The 16,928-nt window shown below is 50.2% G+C and overlaps 1 protein-coding gene across 1 annotated transcript in view; it reads left to right on the forward strand.

The window, feature by feature from the left end:
• Window positions 1-3,310: 3,310 nt before the first annotated feature.
• The window catches only part of P2RX2 (purinergic receptor P2X, ligand-gated ion channel, 2), a 35,267-nt gene continuing 21,649 nt past the window's right edge, over window positions 3,311-16,928 (forward strand). The window contains 2 exon segments of the mRNA XM_008566204.1: window positions 3,311-3,316; window positions 4,980-5,163. Coding sequence (XP_008564426.1) covers window positions 3,311-3,316; window positions 4,980-5,163 — 190 coding nt within the window.

The following is a 16,928-nucleotide window of genomic DNA, read 5'->3' on the forward strand; positions in this document are numbered from 1 at the left end:
CTGCGCCAGTACTCCCATGGGGGCATTGACCTGAAGGTGACCAGCATGTCACTGGCCAAGGCCCTGAGCCTGCTGGCAGCCAGTGGCCCCATGTGGGATCAGGTGCCCCAGTTCCAGTGCAGCACCTCGCCCTTCAGCAGTGTGCTGCCCCTGGGCCAGCCTGACCTCTGGAGGTCCTCACCTGTTGAGGTCTCATGGGACTGAGTTCATCTCTGCTCAGCTGCCTTCGCCCCTGCTGACCCCAGTGGGGCCTCCCCCACCCGCTGCCACCCCAACTCCCGCCCTACCCCCTGCTGGGAGGTGCTGCCCCCTGCTGTACCCTGATCTGGGATCTGGATGTGCCGGGTTCTTTCTGGTTTGGGTGGTCTCCTCCCAGGATGGGATGGGGCTCAGAACTGGCCCTAACTGTCCCCCCACAGTGGGTGACACCATCCGGGCTACCTCCGCCTCTCTCAGCATCTCTTTCTCTCTGTCTCTCTCCCATCTGTGGGCCCCCCTTTGTGCTGCTCCCTCCTGAGGGATTGGGAGGAGTCCTGGGATTGGTCTCTAGGGCCCCCAGTGGGGCAGAAGGGACCCGTTCCAGTCCCCACCTCCCAGCGCATTCCCACTGGTGGCACTGGAGCTGGTGAGGTTGCAGTACCAAGATCCGGGCATTATCTCTGGTTGGCGTCGCTCCTCCTGCCCCCTAGCCCCAGCCGCTCTGCTCCCTCAGGAAGCAGCCCCATGGTCTCCCTTTCTGGGAAGCTCCCTTGGGGACAGAAACTTGAAAACAAACACAAACCAAAGTTTCTGGCCACTTGTGGCTGGAAGCTCCTGAGTGTCCATCTCTCTCTGGGGCAGGTGGGTGTGCCAGCCCCCACCCACGCTCCTGCCTCATGCCCCCACCCGTACCTGGGCCTGCCCCTTGCCTCAGGGCAGTGCCCACAGCGCTCCTGCTGTCGGAGCCAAACCACAGGCTATGCCACCGTTACACAGGAGAGGCTGTGGCCCCTGTGCTGTGCTTCTCGGGGCAGCAGGGAAGGCTGGGCCGGCACCTTTTCTCCTCTCAGGCTTGGTTCTGCACCATCCACCATGCATGCTCCTGTCCATCCTTCTGTCTGTCCATCTGTCCGTCTATCCATTCACTCATCTGCCAGCCCCCCACCCATTGTCTATCCACACAGTCATCGACCCATCCATCCATCCATATGCACCTGTCCATCCACTTTTCATCCATTCACCTGTCCCTCCATCCATCATCTATCTGTCCATCTGCCCATCCATCCGTCCACACATCCGTCCACACATTCATCATCCACCCGTCCACCCATCCACCCATCCACCCATTCATTCATCTATCTATCTGTCATCCATCCATCCGTATCCAATTGCCCATTCATTCATTCACATCCACCCATCTGTCCATCCATCCATCCATCCACACATCTGTCCATTCATTCATTATTTGCAAATCCACCTATTCATCCATTTATCACCTTTTCATCCATCCATCCATCCATCTATATCCATCTACCCAACCATTCATCTGTCTGCCCATCCATCCATCCAGATGTTTATTGAGAACCTACTATGTGCTGGGTCCTATTCTAGGGCCCTGTTCACCACCAAGATCTCCTAAGACCTGTTGTGGGGCACAGATCAACACAAAACAGAGTCCCTCCCCACCTGATCTCACTTGCAGCCTGCCTTGGAGACAGGACTCTCCTGGTGTTATGTGCTTGGGAGAAAAGCACACAGCCCTGAAGCCAGAGACCTGGATTCCAATCCTGTCCCCACATCTTACTCGCTATGGCTCAACCTCTCTGAGCCTCTGTTACCTCATCTGTAAAACAGGGTAACAATGTGAGCAGCACTTCCTGGGGGGTGTGACGAGGAGTCGCTGCAATGGGGGCTGTTGATGCAGCCCACCCAGGCCTCACCCACCCAACGTTCACTCATTACCAAACACTTATTGAACCCTTAGGATGTTATGTTATGAAGTCCCAGGATACCTAATAACAAAAATCCCTGCTCTTGTGAAGTTTACATTGGGGAAAGAGTAAACAAAATAAATTTTTTTTTGAAAATTGAGAAAAGGTGAGAGACTTACAGAACGTTTCCCAGATGTCCATCATCCGACGAATAGAATTTTTAGGAAAAAAGAAAACTAAATGGAAGTGGGAACATTTTAAAGAAGTGAGATTTAAAAAAAAAAAAATCCTAGCCAAATAGCAATCCAAATACGAATAAAGACATTGTCAGGAGAGCAAGGATTAGACACAGGTTTATTCTCTGCATCTTTTCCTTGGAAAGAACTAGAGGAAACATTTAAGCAAAATAAGAATGTAAACCAATAAGAACTGAAAAGAGACGTTCCAGGCGACTGCCGCCTGGTGGCTGGAAGAGGAACTGTTCCCACAGGACACAGAACTGCGCGCCCAGGAAGACGGTGGGGAAATTAGGCAGCACGAAGTTCATGGCTGTTTTTGCAGATTTTTCTCTTCATATGAGCTTTAGAATTAGCTTGTTACATTTTTTTGCTGTGATCTTAATGTTGGGATAGCGCTAGATTTATGATTAATTTGGGGAGGAACATTTCACGGTATGGGTTCCACCACACGACGCTCACCGTTTATTTAGGTTTCCTTTTCTGTCGTTTGCTAATGGCTTTAATTTTCTTCATTTAAGTCTTGGAGATTCTTGTTATGTTTATGTGTTTTATACTTTTAATGAGGTTGTGTGTTCTCACTGGCTATTATCATTGTACAGAACAGCTCCTGGTTTTTATATACCTGCCTGATTGTATCTTGCTCCTTGACTTTGGGAGCCACTCATGCTATTTGCTGGGTGTTTCCAGCTCTTCACGCTGCCAGGCGCACTGTGGAGTGGCACTTCCCGGCCCTTTATGGTCGGCTGGGCTCCGTGACTCGTTCTGGTCAATCAGTTATTAAGGAGAAGTGATTGCTTCTGAGCTGGAGCATATCGTTGCTGGTGCGGTATCCTCCAGAGCCTCTCATTTTCTCTGCCAAAGCCACCAGGGATATTCCAAGGGTGGCTACTCTGTCAGTCTGGCTCTGGATGAGGGAACGGAGCAGAGAATCCAATCAGCCCCTACGGAGCGCGGTGAGAGGTGAGCCCCTGAGAGTCCGGGCTTGCTGATTACATACATTGTATCCTGACTGGTAGAGCTACCGAACCCTCTTCCAAGTGCCAACCGGTTTTCAGGTGATTCTCTTATTTCTAGGCAGACCATGGAATAATCTTCAAACAGCAGCAGTGTTTACACCCCGCTGTGTTTCCTTGTGTCGCTGCTCTGGCCGGGAACTCCGGGATGACGGTGAGTCCTGGAGGGACTGCACGTTTCTCTTTGCTCCTGCTTTTGATAGGGACTGATTCGATGTTCCCAATTAAGTACAATGATTGCCGTAAGTATATGGTGAATGGTTTGATACTTGATTACTAGGCTTTCTGCCATTCTAGTTTACTTTTTAACTCAAGTCAGGCATGGATGTTTCATGTTATGACATTTTCAATATCTATGGAGTTGATCTGTGGTTTTTTTCCTTCCGTCTGCTGCTATTGCCAACTATATAAACAGATCTTCCAGTGTCAACCCATCTCTCCATTCATCCCTTAAAGTTTTATGAAATTATTCACGTCTGCTCTCAGCAAAGTGCAGTCCACTCACGCATTTCAATCACAGCCTCGATTTAGGCGCCCTTAGTTTAAAAGCTATTTTTTGAAGTTGCACACTTGACCCCTTTAACCAAATTTTATTACACTTCTCTTAATCCTGAGTGGGAACGTTGAGACTTAGTTCTCCCAAGCCTGCATGGACCTGAATCTGGCTTGCATCTTTTAGGGACTTTGCATACGTGCATGTGAGATTGGCCTATGGCATGTCCGTTTTGTGCTCTCCAGGTCTGGTGTTGACACCACAAAAATGCCCCTTCCAGGGAGGTTTTGAAAGTCGTGCACCCTCTTCTGTGCTCTGGGCACGCTTGTGAGGCGGGAAGCCCAGCACACCCACCACAGCACAGGGCCCATTTCCAGTCCCAGCCACTGGTTCTTTAATTTTCAGAGGTAGCCAGACCCTTTAGCGTTACTACCTGGTTTTAGAGACAATCTGAGCAATTTATAGCTTCCTGGGAAACGATCTGCTTTCCAAAATATTTAAATGCATTAGCAGAAGTAAGTACGCTGCAATGCTCTTCTTGTAATTCTTAAAACCCTTGTACGAGAAGTGGTGGCCTCACGGCACAAAACTGTGCTGTCTACCCCGAGTCACTGTGCAGTATGTGCATGTATTGAAACAACACACTGTACCCCACAAAATTGTACAAGTAAATGTTAAGATAAAAAAGTTTTAATTTAAAAATAATTCTAGGGCCAGCCCGTGGCTCACTTGGGAGAGCGTGGTGCTGACAACAGCAAGTCAAGGGTTAAGATCCCCTTACCGGTCATCTTTTAAATAAATAAATAAATAAATATTATTATTATTATTATTAATATGATCATTAAAATCACTTTTTTGTGAGAAATTTAAGACAAGTTTTTGGTAAGTAAAGCTTATATAAAAGATGTGTTTTATTTTTTAAAAAATTGAAAAATTATTTTTTTCCTAAAAATTAGGCATTAATATCAAAAGTATGCTAATAAAAAACTAGAATTTGGAAAAAAATTAATAAAACCTATTCTTTTATCTGTGATTTTGTTACATTTCCAATGCTTATTGGTATTTCCTCTTTTGTCAATCAGACTCATCTATTTTGTCTGTTTTGTAATCTTTTTGCAAAAAAACCAAACTTTTGGATTTCCGTTCTCTTTCTGTCTCTGTCTCTGTCTCTGTCTCTCTGTGTCTGTCTCTGTCTCTCTCTCTGTGTCCCTGTCCACCCTCACCCCTCAGCGTCCACTAAAGCACCTCACTCTGTGCCGTGTCCCCTCCACAGTCAGGAATCAGAAAGTGCTGCCTGGCTTCTTCCTCCGTTTTTATCCTCCAGGCTCTGAGGAAAACCTCTCTGGTGACACGGGCTCCCTCTGCCGCTGCTGTGGGGGCTGTGACCCTGCAGTTGCTTCGTTGTCCAGCTGCAACAGGGGCCTTCAAGAAGACGGCGGATGGAACCCCAGGACGAACTGGACCAGGCGGCTCTGCCGAAGCTGTGGCCGCCTCCTCCAGCTGCAAACGTTCGTCTTCCGTGGCGACACCTACGGCCACGTTATTAAAGCCATAAAGCACTTTCAGAGGTATGGGCACCGCGCCAATGGCACCTCCAGGGAGCATCAGCATTGAGAGATCGCATCTCAAAAAAACAGGAAACTAACCTTTCCTGTTGCTTTATTTCTTATTAGATTGTCCTTTGGGGGGACGGGGAAAAGACTTCGTGGGCTAAGTTCCTCCAGGGACAGCCACGTGAGAGCCCCCCGGCCCCCAGGCTCTGACCTCAGGGGTCCAGAGGAAGTGGGGGCTCCTGTGCTGGGGGCTAATGAGTGGGGTCCCCCAAAGCAGGGCTGATGGGCCCAGTCTGGGGTCGTCCCTGTCCCCGCCTCCTCTTCCCTGACAAGCCCTTCCATCTCAGCTTCACATCCTGGAGAACTGGGTGTGTTTTCTCATCCCCAGGCTTCAGCCACAGCTGCTTGGCACAGAAGACCAACGGGGCATCAAGCAGACCTCCAGCCAAGGAGACCATGCCCCAAGCGCAGCAGTGTCCTCGCCCCTCCCCACTTTGATTTTGTCACAGAAACAGGTGCCACGTCCCTGCAGTGGGCCTGGGCCAAGGCCACCACAGAGTAGTGGTTCTGATCCTGGAACCCTTTGCAAATGTCAGGAGTTCAGTGCGTGCAGAGTTTCAGAGTTTCAGCCTCCAGAACTGGGGAAAAATAGATTTCTGTTAAGTCCCCATCTGTGGGACTTTGTTACAGCTGCACAGGAGGTAATGAATCCCTGGCTCTTCCTGTTCCCAGGGCCATGTCTGTCCTGGGACTTCCAGTGCAAGGAGGCATGTCCACAGGCCCCCCAGCTCCTGGCCACGACTCCTTTCCTATCAGGGCTGGATGAGGAGCTGGGAGGGGTTCCAGCTGGGACCTCACACTGGCTGTGTGTTCTGCCCACCCTAAGGCCCACCCAGGAGAGGAATTCATCACCCCACATGGCTATGAGCTCTTGAAACATGGTCAGTGCATCTGAGGAACTGGATTTCCTCATTTTATTTGCTTCTAACTCATTTAAATTTAAATTTAAAAGCTGCCATTCAGTTATTGGAATACTTTTAAGTATATCTGGAACAATTTGAGTACATAAATTCACTTTTCAACTGAGCATTTTATGAAACCTAAATATAGATCAAATATTTCTGATGAAAATTAAGCATCTAAATTGAATACAAACATACACCAGGTTTCAAAGGTTTACTACCAAAAAAATGTAAACTACCTCATTAATAATTTTTATATTGACTCCGTGTTGAAGTGATACTATTTTGTATATATTAGGTTAAGTAAAATATATTGCAAAAATTAGTTTTATCTGTTTCTTTTTACTTTTTAAATGTGACTACTAGAAAATTTAGAATTACTCAACAATTTCACGGCTGGGTATAAACCCAAGAAAATTGAAAATCTGTGTCCACATAAAAGCATGCACACCAATGTCCATAGCACCATGATTCATAGGGGCCAAAGGTGGGAACAGCCAGGTGACCATTCACTGGGGAAGACTAGCACAGCGTGTTTCATCTGTACAGTGAAATATTATGTAGCCAGGAAAAGGAAAGAAGCACTGACATGGGCTACAATATGGGTGGACCTTGAAAACATGATGCTGAGTGACAGAAACCAACACAAAGACCACATATTGGATGATTCCATTCATGTGAAATGTCCAGAACAGGCAAATCCATAGAGACAGAAAGCAGGTTAGTGCTTGCAGAGGATGGGCGTATGGGGGATTGGGGGTGGCAGGGTTTCTTTTTGGAGTGATGAAAATGTTCTAAAATTGACTGTGCTGATGGATGCCTGGTCTGTGTATTGCACATGTCACGGGTGAATTGCTGGGTTTGTGAATTTTATCTCAATAAATCTGTTAAAAAACGGCACTAGTGACTCACGCAGTCCTTGTTGTTGAGTCGCACCCATTCAGAGACCCCAAGTGGGAGAGCCGCTTGCAAGAAAAGGACCTCTTGGACCGGGCTGAGGCTGGGTGAAAAGACATCCTGTGGAGACCACCCTTTCCCACCCCAGGTTGCTGGCTCCGGACTCTGTCCCCCTGTGGTTAGCAGCTGGCTTCCCTGTGGCCTCCCAGAGGGAGACCTGGCAAGGCTCTGAGAAAGAGCAACCACAAAGTTGTGCCAGGCTCCCAGCACTCACCGATCCTGACACCCACCCACCCTTGGGCCAGAGAGGCAGATGGGCAAGCTGGGTGGGATTGAAACTGCTCTAACCCCAGAGACGTCTGGCTCCTCCGACTCAGCTCAGAAGAGCAGGCTCCTGTCCCTGCACCACAGGTCCCTGGATTAGAAGATAGAACCTGGGTGTTGACGTTGGGCAGTTTCAGCAGCTCTGGAGGCCACAGGAGGAGCTGGAGGCTGGCGTGTGAGGGCATCGTGGGGCACATGCCCCGTCCCCCCACCAATACACTTGTCCTACACACAGGCCCCGGCAGGGTGAATTTCAGCCACATCTGCACCAGGAGAGAGTCCTGGCCAAGAGGTGTTATGATGGCAACCAGAGGGAGACCTGCAGACCCCAGACCCAAACCCACGCTTCCTCTGGGGCCATGAGGGGAAGGGTGGTGACTGCTTCCCTTGGGTGGCTGGCCCGGCTCCTTCCGGTGCCAAAGTCTAAGCAGGTGGGGGCCCTGCCCTTCCACCATTGGCCCCCCAGACCCCGTGGTCCAAGTGCGTGTGCTGCAGCTCCCGGATGCTTGCTCCAGAGGGAAGCGAGGCCGGGAAACGCAGGCCACTTTACCACGAGCGGCCACCTGAACCACAGCTGCGTGCCAGGTGCAAACCTCCCCTCTGCACCTGCTCCGTGTCAGACAGACTTCTAGGGTGTGGCGCACGTCTTCCCAGAGGTTATGACCCCTGGTATGCTGGAGAGGCCTGACAACTGGTTTTGTCAGGGGTGGGGACCTGATGTAGCATTTGCCAATTTCCTTGGTGTCAATTCTCCTGCCGTAGCTGATATCAAGCTACTAGTGGTCTAATAACCAGTTCGCAGAGTTCCTGAAAGTTTACAAGCCAACTGTTGTGAGCTGGCAGGGGCTGTCTGCAGCGCACCCTCAGCAGCTCACACACCAATCATGACATGTGGTCAAAGTGTCTTAAAGAGGCCCTGTGTCGGGAAGAACACAGAATGGCTGTGTATACAGCGCTGTGAATTACTCTCGTGCCCTTTTAGTTTGGAGAACTCCACACACACAGGTCTGGGCCGTCAGATCCTCCCAGATCTCTGAGACTTCCAGCAGTGAGGGGAGGCCGGGGAGAGCGTTCTCAAGGGTTCCCACTGTCCTCAGGCCATTACTCCACCTGTCGTGGAGACAGTTAAATGAGGTGACAGGTGTGCAGCTGCCTGACACACAATCCTGGAAGTGGCTCTCAACTCTCCCCAACCCCACACATGTGGCTTCTGTGCAGCCCCAAGGACAGGTTGTCTCTGGCCCCTGCTCTCTGGGGAGCCACATAGGAGTCTCCCTTGGGACTGGCCCAGGAAGAAGGCTGCACTTGGCGGCCTCTCCCGGGGTTCTGAGTCCCGGCATGGAGAGGTGGGGGGAAGTGCCTGAACCCAAGAAAGACCCAGAGCAGGGATACAAAGCTCTGTGTGTGCAGCTCTCTCCCTGGAACCCCCGCAGCTACCCTCCCTGGGCCTGCAGCCTCTAGGTAAACTGGGGGAATTTCACAGTCTGTGGAGGAACATGATCATGAAAACTGCCACAGGCCTCCCCAGAAGCCATCAGGTGGCCGTCCCTGGAACTGCATGGGGCACTGACTAGTGGCCATTCACTGGGCACTTCTGGGTGCTGCATCGTGCGCTAACTTTCCATGTGGTGAGACACGAAACAAGCAAATTGTAAGTACACGCAGAGACAAGGAAGGGACAAGAAGGTGAGGGAGGGAGCCGTGTGGGTCCTGGAGGGAGAGCATTCCTGGCAGACGGAGTGGCCAGTGCAAAGATCCTAAGGCAAGGGGGAGAAGGGACCCTGCTGGTCACTGCGAGACTCTGCTCCGCTCAGGGCGATCCCTGGAGGACTATGAACTGTGGAGACGGTGGTCCCTCTGGTGTCTTTGGTAAGAACAGGGTACCACTTCCTGCCACAGGGTGACAGATAATAACCAGTGCGTGGAGGAGCCGGAACCTTCACACTCCACGGGCGGGAATGTAACATGGTGCAGTCACTTTGGAAAACAGCCTGGTGGTTTCTTAAAAGGTTACACATAGAATTGCCATGTGACCCAGTCTCCCAGAGCATTAAAAACTATGTCCAAAAGAAAACGTGTACATGACTGTTCACAGTATTATTCCTGAGTCAAAACATGGAAACAATTGGATGTCCATCAACAGATGAACAGATAAATAAAACACCGTTTCTCCACACAATGGAACATTATTCAGCCATGAAAAGGACTGAAGCTCTGACACACACAACGCAGATGAACCTTGAAAAGTGATGCTCAGTTAAAGACACCAGACACAAAAGGCCACATAGTGTGTTTCCATTTACATGAAATGTCCAGAACAGGCAAACCCAGAGACAAAAAGTGGATTCGTGGTCAGGGGCTGGGGGAGGGGGATGGAGAAAGAGAGACAAGGAGTTGGGGGAGGGGTTCTTTTTAGTATGAAAAAAGTGTTGTGGGATTAGATAGTCGTGATCATTGTACAAACTTGTAAATTCTGAAAACACATTTTGGCCAATTTTGTAGTATGTAAACTGTGTCCCAAATTTTAAGAAAAGGCAGGGGGATGTGTGAACACTCGTGCAACTTACGTTCGCGTGGATCTCGCCCTGAGCAGCTCAGCGTGACCGAGATCAAACAAGATACGTGCAGGGCCTGAGGACGAGGTCACGTGATGGCCTACCCCGCCCCGCCTGATACGTGAACACCCTCAGTGATGCTTTGCATCCAACCTAACTGTTAAGAAAAGGCAGGGGGATGTGTGAACACTCGTGCAACTTACATTCGCGTGGATCTCGCCCTGAGCAGCTCAGCGTGACCGAGATCAAACAAGATACGTGCAGGGCCTGAGGACGAGGTCACGTGACGGCCTACCCCGCCCCGCCTGATACGTGAACACCCTCAGTGATGCTTTGCATCCAACCTAACTCAGTACTGGAATATTTTTACTTCTGAAAATACATAGACCATTAATCCTTAAACAAAATCATGTGTTAATCTTTGCTTCCGTCTTACTTTTCCACATTCCCATTCAGATACATTAAATGTTTCTTCCGTATCAATTGTCTTAGTCTGAACAAGTGAACAAATCATATCCCAGGATGATCTCATCTTTGCCAGTCTGCACACGCTGCACACGCACACGCTGCACATGCACACGCTGCATACGCACACGAGGTGCCCTGCAGGACGGCGGGGTGGGGGTGCAGGGCCAGGCGGGTGGGCCGCGGCTGTGGGGCAGGTGGGGCAGTTCTGGAAAGATTTCATAGGTGTGGCTGATGGGTTGTGCTGACGGATCTCACTTGGGTTATAAGAGCAAGAGAGGAGCCAGGGCCGATTCGAAGCTGTCCCAGCCTAAGCCCCTGCAGGATGGCGAGTACCTCTGCTGAGCCTAGAAGGCTGGAAAGGGCGGGTCAGGGCGGGGTCCAGGAGCTGAGCACTGGGCACCTGAGTGGGTGCCCATGCACCCACGGGTGCTGTCGAGCAGGCGGGAGCTAGAGGGGAGAGGGCTGGGGAGCCCCTGGGCTGCAGAGCTCGGGCCCCTTCCTCTCTATATCTTCCCTCCGCTGGGCTGTGGTGCAGACGGCTGCCCGGGTCGCAGCCCACCGCACGCCATCATCACTATTATTTTTTATAGCACCATTGGCCACAACCTCCGCTGATCGGGGCTCTGGCACTCTGGATTCTTCCACACAACATGGCCTCTAAATGCAAACCTGTGATTCCACCTGGCGCTCAGCTGAAGATGTACAAATCTGTTCCAAATCCTAAAGACACAGGAAACTTGTATTTCGGATGATATGAATTAGGAACGATGCTTAGCTGCCAGGAGTACAGAAATAAAAACGCAGGAACTCCAGGGAGCAGTTCCATTTCTCAACAACAACACACAGTCTGGAGGTGGGCAGCCGAGGGGGTGCTTGTCCTCCGCAGCGTCATGAGGATCCAGGTCCACTTGGGTTTCCTGTCCTTCCAGCCTGGGCTCATGGGTTCCTCGGGGACACAGGATGACCGCTGGGGCTTCACCCGTTGCCTCTGGGTTCCAGGCTGGAAGGAGGAGAAGAGGCGGACCCCAATCTCCCACGAAAGCCCCCCTGACACTTTTATACAGAAACCGTTTTATCAGAAATATGTCACAAGGTCACCCATACGTGTAAAGGAAGGTGTCTTAGTCTGTGTGCACTGCTGTAACTGAATACCTGAGACCGGGTCATTTATAAGGACCAGACATTTATTTCTCACAGTTCTGGAGGCTGGAAGTCCAAGGTCAAGGTGCCGCAGGTGAGTGTCCAGTCTCTCTGCTCCCAAGATGGTGCCTCGGATGGCGTGTCCCCGTGTGGCAGAGGAGCAGAGAAGGCAGGGTGGGGCTCTCATGACACACACACCTCGTTAGGCCCCAACCCACGCTGTTGCACTGGGGGCTGTTTCAACATGGGCTTTGGAGGAACGAAAACATCCAAACCAGAGCAAGGTGGGAAATTAGTTTATAGCTCGGACATTATAATCCCCAAGTAAAATGGGGCTTCTGATGATGAAGCAAAAGAGAAGAACAAAGATCGGGGAGGACCTGAAGTCCTGCCTGGACTCACCAAGAGATGCCATGTTGTATTGGACCTGAGCCTCGTGAGCACAGACCTTCTCCTGCCTGCTCCGAGCCGTTGTGCCTCTATCGACCTCCACAGCTGGACTCACGGTTAACACTCAAGGCCAGGAGGGAGGAACCAAGAGATAAAACGTCACTCACTGTCCCCCCAAAGATGTTCCAAATGGCTTCTTCCTGCAAATCTCCCGGAGACATGTCACATGCCAAGCAAATGATGCCATGGAGCATCCTGCTGAGAGTCCACAGCTCGTGTGACACCAGCTGGCCAGCAACACATCCTGTGTCTTCCCACATCCTGTGTCTGCATACCTCTCCTGGCCACACAGTCCAGGGCTAGCACCGCCAGGTGAAGGATTAGGCTGCAACCCTTGCCTCAGGCTCTGCTTCCTAGAGACCAGCTAGGACGTGGCCTCTGCTCCACTGAGATGCATCAAGTAATGTACATTGTACTTCATGAACACATCCTGTGTCTTCATACCTCTCCTGGCCACACAGTCCAGGGCTAGCACCGCCAGGTGAAGGATTAGGCTGCAACCCTTGCCTCAGGCTCTGCTTCCTAGAGATCAGCTAGGACGTGGCCTCTGCTCCACTGAGATGCATCAAGTAATGTACATTGTACTTCATGAGAGGTTTAAATCACTTTCAAGGACAATTATGTGTGACTTTTACCCCATGTGCTGAGCTGAAGAGCTCAGGGTGAGATGCAGAAGATGGTGCTGGGCCGGGCCTGTAACCTCCAGGGAGCGTTTCTCCAACCTGTGAACCGCCAGCATCCATGGTGCATGCAGGTCGATGTTGAGAAATACCTCTCGCAGCCATGTCATAGGTTCTTCTCTGTTTCATTTTCTGTCACTGCTCATTAAAAGCATTAGAAAATTGGTGGCTTAAACAACCAAAATTTGAATCTTACAGTTCTGGAGGCCAGAAGTCCCACATGAGTCTCCCCAGGGTAAAATCGAGGGGTAGGCAGGGCTGGTTCCTCTGGAAGCTCCAGGGGAGACTTCGTTTCATCAACTTCTCCAGATTCTGGTTTCCCACGTCCCTGGGCTGGTGGCCCGTCCTCCATCTCCAGAGGACCAGGTTCCCCCACGCTGCTGTCCCTCTCCTCTCTACAGCCAGGAAAGGCCCTGGTTTTTCAGAACTCTTGATGACACTGGGCCAACTGGGAAATTCAGGATCCTCTCCCTCAACGTCCTTAATCTCAATCCCATCCACAAAGTCCCTTTTGCCCTTTGAGGAAACATGTTCACAGGTTCCACGAAGTAGGATGCAGACGTCTTTGGGGACCGTGATTCTCCTTCCAGCTCTTGGCAACCTTAAATCACCTGCTGGTAACTCTCCAGATTCATAAAATAGGGCTGTGAGGTGTCCCATGAAAGGTGCCTCCAGAAGGACATCTCTGATTCTGCTCCAGTCCTGGGACACCCCTCCTACAGCCAGGCCTATTACCGCAGACCAGTCCCAAGGGCACAGGATCAAGGCCAGAGGGTCCCATGCTGACATGTGGGCAACATGGTCTGCATCACTGAGCCCCTGTCAAGTTCACACAGAAGAAACTGGTGCATAGAGAAAGCTGATTCAGGCTGTCTTCTAATGCAGCTCAGACGAGAGGGCCTATCAGATCCCCGATCACATGCCAAAGAGACGAGAACTCGGGTGGATCCTGAGGAAAGGGCGTTTAGCAGGTGAGAGAGAGGCGGGTTTATCTGTCCTGGTCTTCAGCCTGACCAAGATCCCGAGAGCTCCAAATCCAATTTCCAGCCAACTGTGTGAGATCAGCTGGCAAAGGCAGATAATGAACTGAGTCACCCAAAGAAGAACACAGAACAACTGTCTCCATCCTGGCCCGGTCTCTTAACATGACTGCCTGGTTATAACAGTGGATTCTGTGCCCAGAGAGTCTGGGGTGGGATGCCTGAGCTCTGGGGGTCCCCCCACAGCACGCGTGGCTCCCACAAGCCTGCATAGCTGGAATCACGTCAATGTCCTCGCAGGCTTCAGCACCAGGCACTCGGTTCCACCAAAGACAGTTCAGCCTCAACCCTAGCATCCTTGTTTCCCTGTTTCTGCCGTCATTTTCCCAGCAAAGGAGTGTTCCTGTTTAGTTTTGTCTTGCTCTTTAAGGTTTTTTTAAAATATAAAGAACCCCACACACCCCTCACCCAGATTCATCAGTGGTTGACATTTTGCCCTGTTTAACTCTTTTCTGAACCATGTGAGAGAGCTAGTGTCAGGACTCTGCCCACAAATGCTCAGTGTTGTCTCTTACACAACCACAGCATAACAGGCACAACTGGGAAATTTAACATGCACACGCTATTCAATCTACAGCCAATCTTCGTACATCACCACCTGTCCCAGTAACATCCTCTGTAACGTTTTTCCTGCCCACCATCCAAATCAGAACGCTCCACACCATTTAGTTCTCTGTCTAGGCTTTTTCAATCAGGAAGGATTCCTCAGTCTTTTTTTTTAATGACGTTGACATTTTTGAAAAGTACAGGTCAGTTGTTTTGCAGAATGCTGCACAGTGTGCTTCATCTGCTTGTGGCTTGAGGGCTGCGTGTGTAACGCTGTCTCCCCAACGCTTCACACCAGGAGGTGCAGGATGTGGTGCAGGATGTTCCTGGTGAGGGAGACGTTGATCACCTGTGCACAATGAGGTCCCCCAGGTTCCGTCACTGTTCATTTCTTCTATACTTATTTGTCAACTCACCATAAGACAGAGCGTCTCATTTATTTAGTGACACACAGACTTGCAATCTCTTATTTTGTGGGTTATAATCCATTCCTGGTTTTTAAATTCTGATGCTAAAATTGAGCCAATCTTTTGCTTTTTGAAAATCCCCTGCAGCTGCATTGAGCAACTCCCACCTGTGGTCTTGGGAGGTCATTTTCCTCATGCGAGGGTAACTTGTTCTGTGATCTTGGCACTGCACAAAACTCAGGGGTGCAAAATGCAAATTTCTTTATTTCTGTAATTCCTTTCATTTCTGATCTAAGCACCACTCATGGAAGCAGAAAACCTAATCTAAGCAATTCTGGGGTTGATGGGGGAGTAGGGAGCATGGGGTGTTTGACCTTGTGGTTTCTCTCGGTGGCTGGTCTCAGTCCACCTTGGCCCCGGGATAAATGCCCATTCAAAAGTGACCCTGGTGTGACTCCATGGAGCCGGCGACGCTTGGATTTCAGGCATGTGACCACCTCCCTCTTGGGATGTGGGCTGACACCACCCAACTTCTATCGCTCCAGCTTTTCACCTGGTCTCATCATCCTGCACTCCCTTATTGGATGGAAGCTTTTCAAATATCCCATAGGCAAAAGCCAAGTGCCCGCGAACCCCTAAAGCCCCCCAAATCTATCACCACTATCTTTGTGAGCTCGCAGGCTGCAAAACCTCCAGATGGTGCTGGTTGAGACTACACCTGCAGGCCTGCCTCCTCGGCTGACCCAGGTGGCATCAATGTGAGGGTGCAGGCCTTTGGGTGCAGGCCCTGGAAAGGTCACTCCAGATGGTGCTGGTTGAGACTACACCTGCAGGCCTGCCTCCTCAGCTGACCCAGGTGGCATCAATGTGAGGGTGCAGGCCTTTGGGTGCAGGCCCTGGAAAGGTCATGGTGGTGGAGGAAAACCCACGCTTTAAATGTACAGATCGAGAGCTCGTGGGTGGAAAATCAACAGACATATTAAAGTGTAAGCAGAAAATTCAGTTCTCAACAATTCCTAATCAAAATGGAGGTTTATTTCCATTTATTATGGAAATCACATTAAGTACAATTTATCAGAAGATCTGTGTCTGTGGCACAAATCTAGGGCTGTGTTGCCAACAGCAAGTTATCTAGATGTGAAGTTACATGTTCTGAGCGACACCTATCAGAAAAAAATTGAGCTCAATCTTATCCATGGGAAGATTAAATTAATTAATTTTTATCTTCTCTATAGAAAATATTATAAATGTTAAATTGTAAACATGTGATCCAAGACTACAAAGTCAGGAAAATAGGGGCAAAAGTGTTATAGAAGTGTTAGCAATTAATAAAAACAGTCTATTGTTTTTTCTGGATGTTTGCTGCCTATGTGACTTGACTTTTCTAAATTCATAGTCTGTTGTGATTTTCATCAGTGTAAATTAATATATGCTTTTATACTTAATATTTTGTTATTCCTTTCATAACGAAGGTCACTACAACTGTATGACTTCCAAGCCTTACAGAGCCTGGCCACGGCCCGGCCACAGACACACATCCATGCTTGGGGTCCCTCCCCAGGAGGAGGCTGATGGAAGGCCTGAGGATTTGGGGAAGCACCCAGGGAGCAAAAAAAAATTAATACACAGCAGCACAGCTGAAAAGGCAGGAGCCACAGGGGACAGAAACAGAGGGATTTCTGGAAGGACATAAAGCAGACACCATCAGACAATGTAGAAACCAAACAAAGCTGAAGAATCCATGACCCCCCACAGATGAGGTTCACTGGAAGGGGGGGTGTCATTTTTAACAGAGCCCAGAAAAGCGGCTCAGCAGGTGCAGTTGCAGGTGATGGGACATGGTTCCTGGTGCCTGGGAGCATGGAGAGCTGGCTGTGGCATCTGCCCCAAGAACCCACTGGTGGGAACATTCTCTGTAAAATAGGTGTCCTTGCATGAACCTTGTGGCCGGAGGGACAGGGGGGAGGGGCCCAGGAAGCAGGTCATCCTCCAGCAGGTCTCAGCTCGGTCTGGGCTTATGACCCAAAGTCATCAAGCACCTGTGTCTTCTGGACGGTCAGTAACATTTAAGGAAGCCTTTTCTGTTTGGAACACCCAATGTGCTGCTTTTTTTTTTTTTTCCTTTTTGTCTTTTTTACTGACCAGTAACGGGATCGCAACCCTCGGTGTCGCGCCCATACCGGGGACCGGCAACGGGATCGCAACCTTCGGTGTCACGCCCGCACCGCGCTCAGCCAGTGAGTGGGAACCG

This window comes from Galeopterus variegatus, unplaced genomic scaffold, assembly GCF_000696425.1.
Source record: "Galeopterus variegatus unplaced genomic scaffold, G_variegatus-3.0.2 Scaffold228, whole genome shotgun sequence".
NCBI classification, from domain to species: domain Eukaryota; kingdom Metazoa; phylum Chordata; class Mammalia; order Dermoptera; family Cynocephalidae; genus Galeopterus; species Galeopterus variegatus.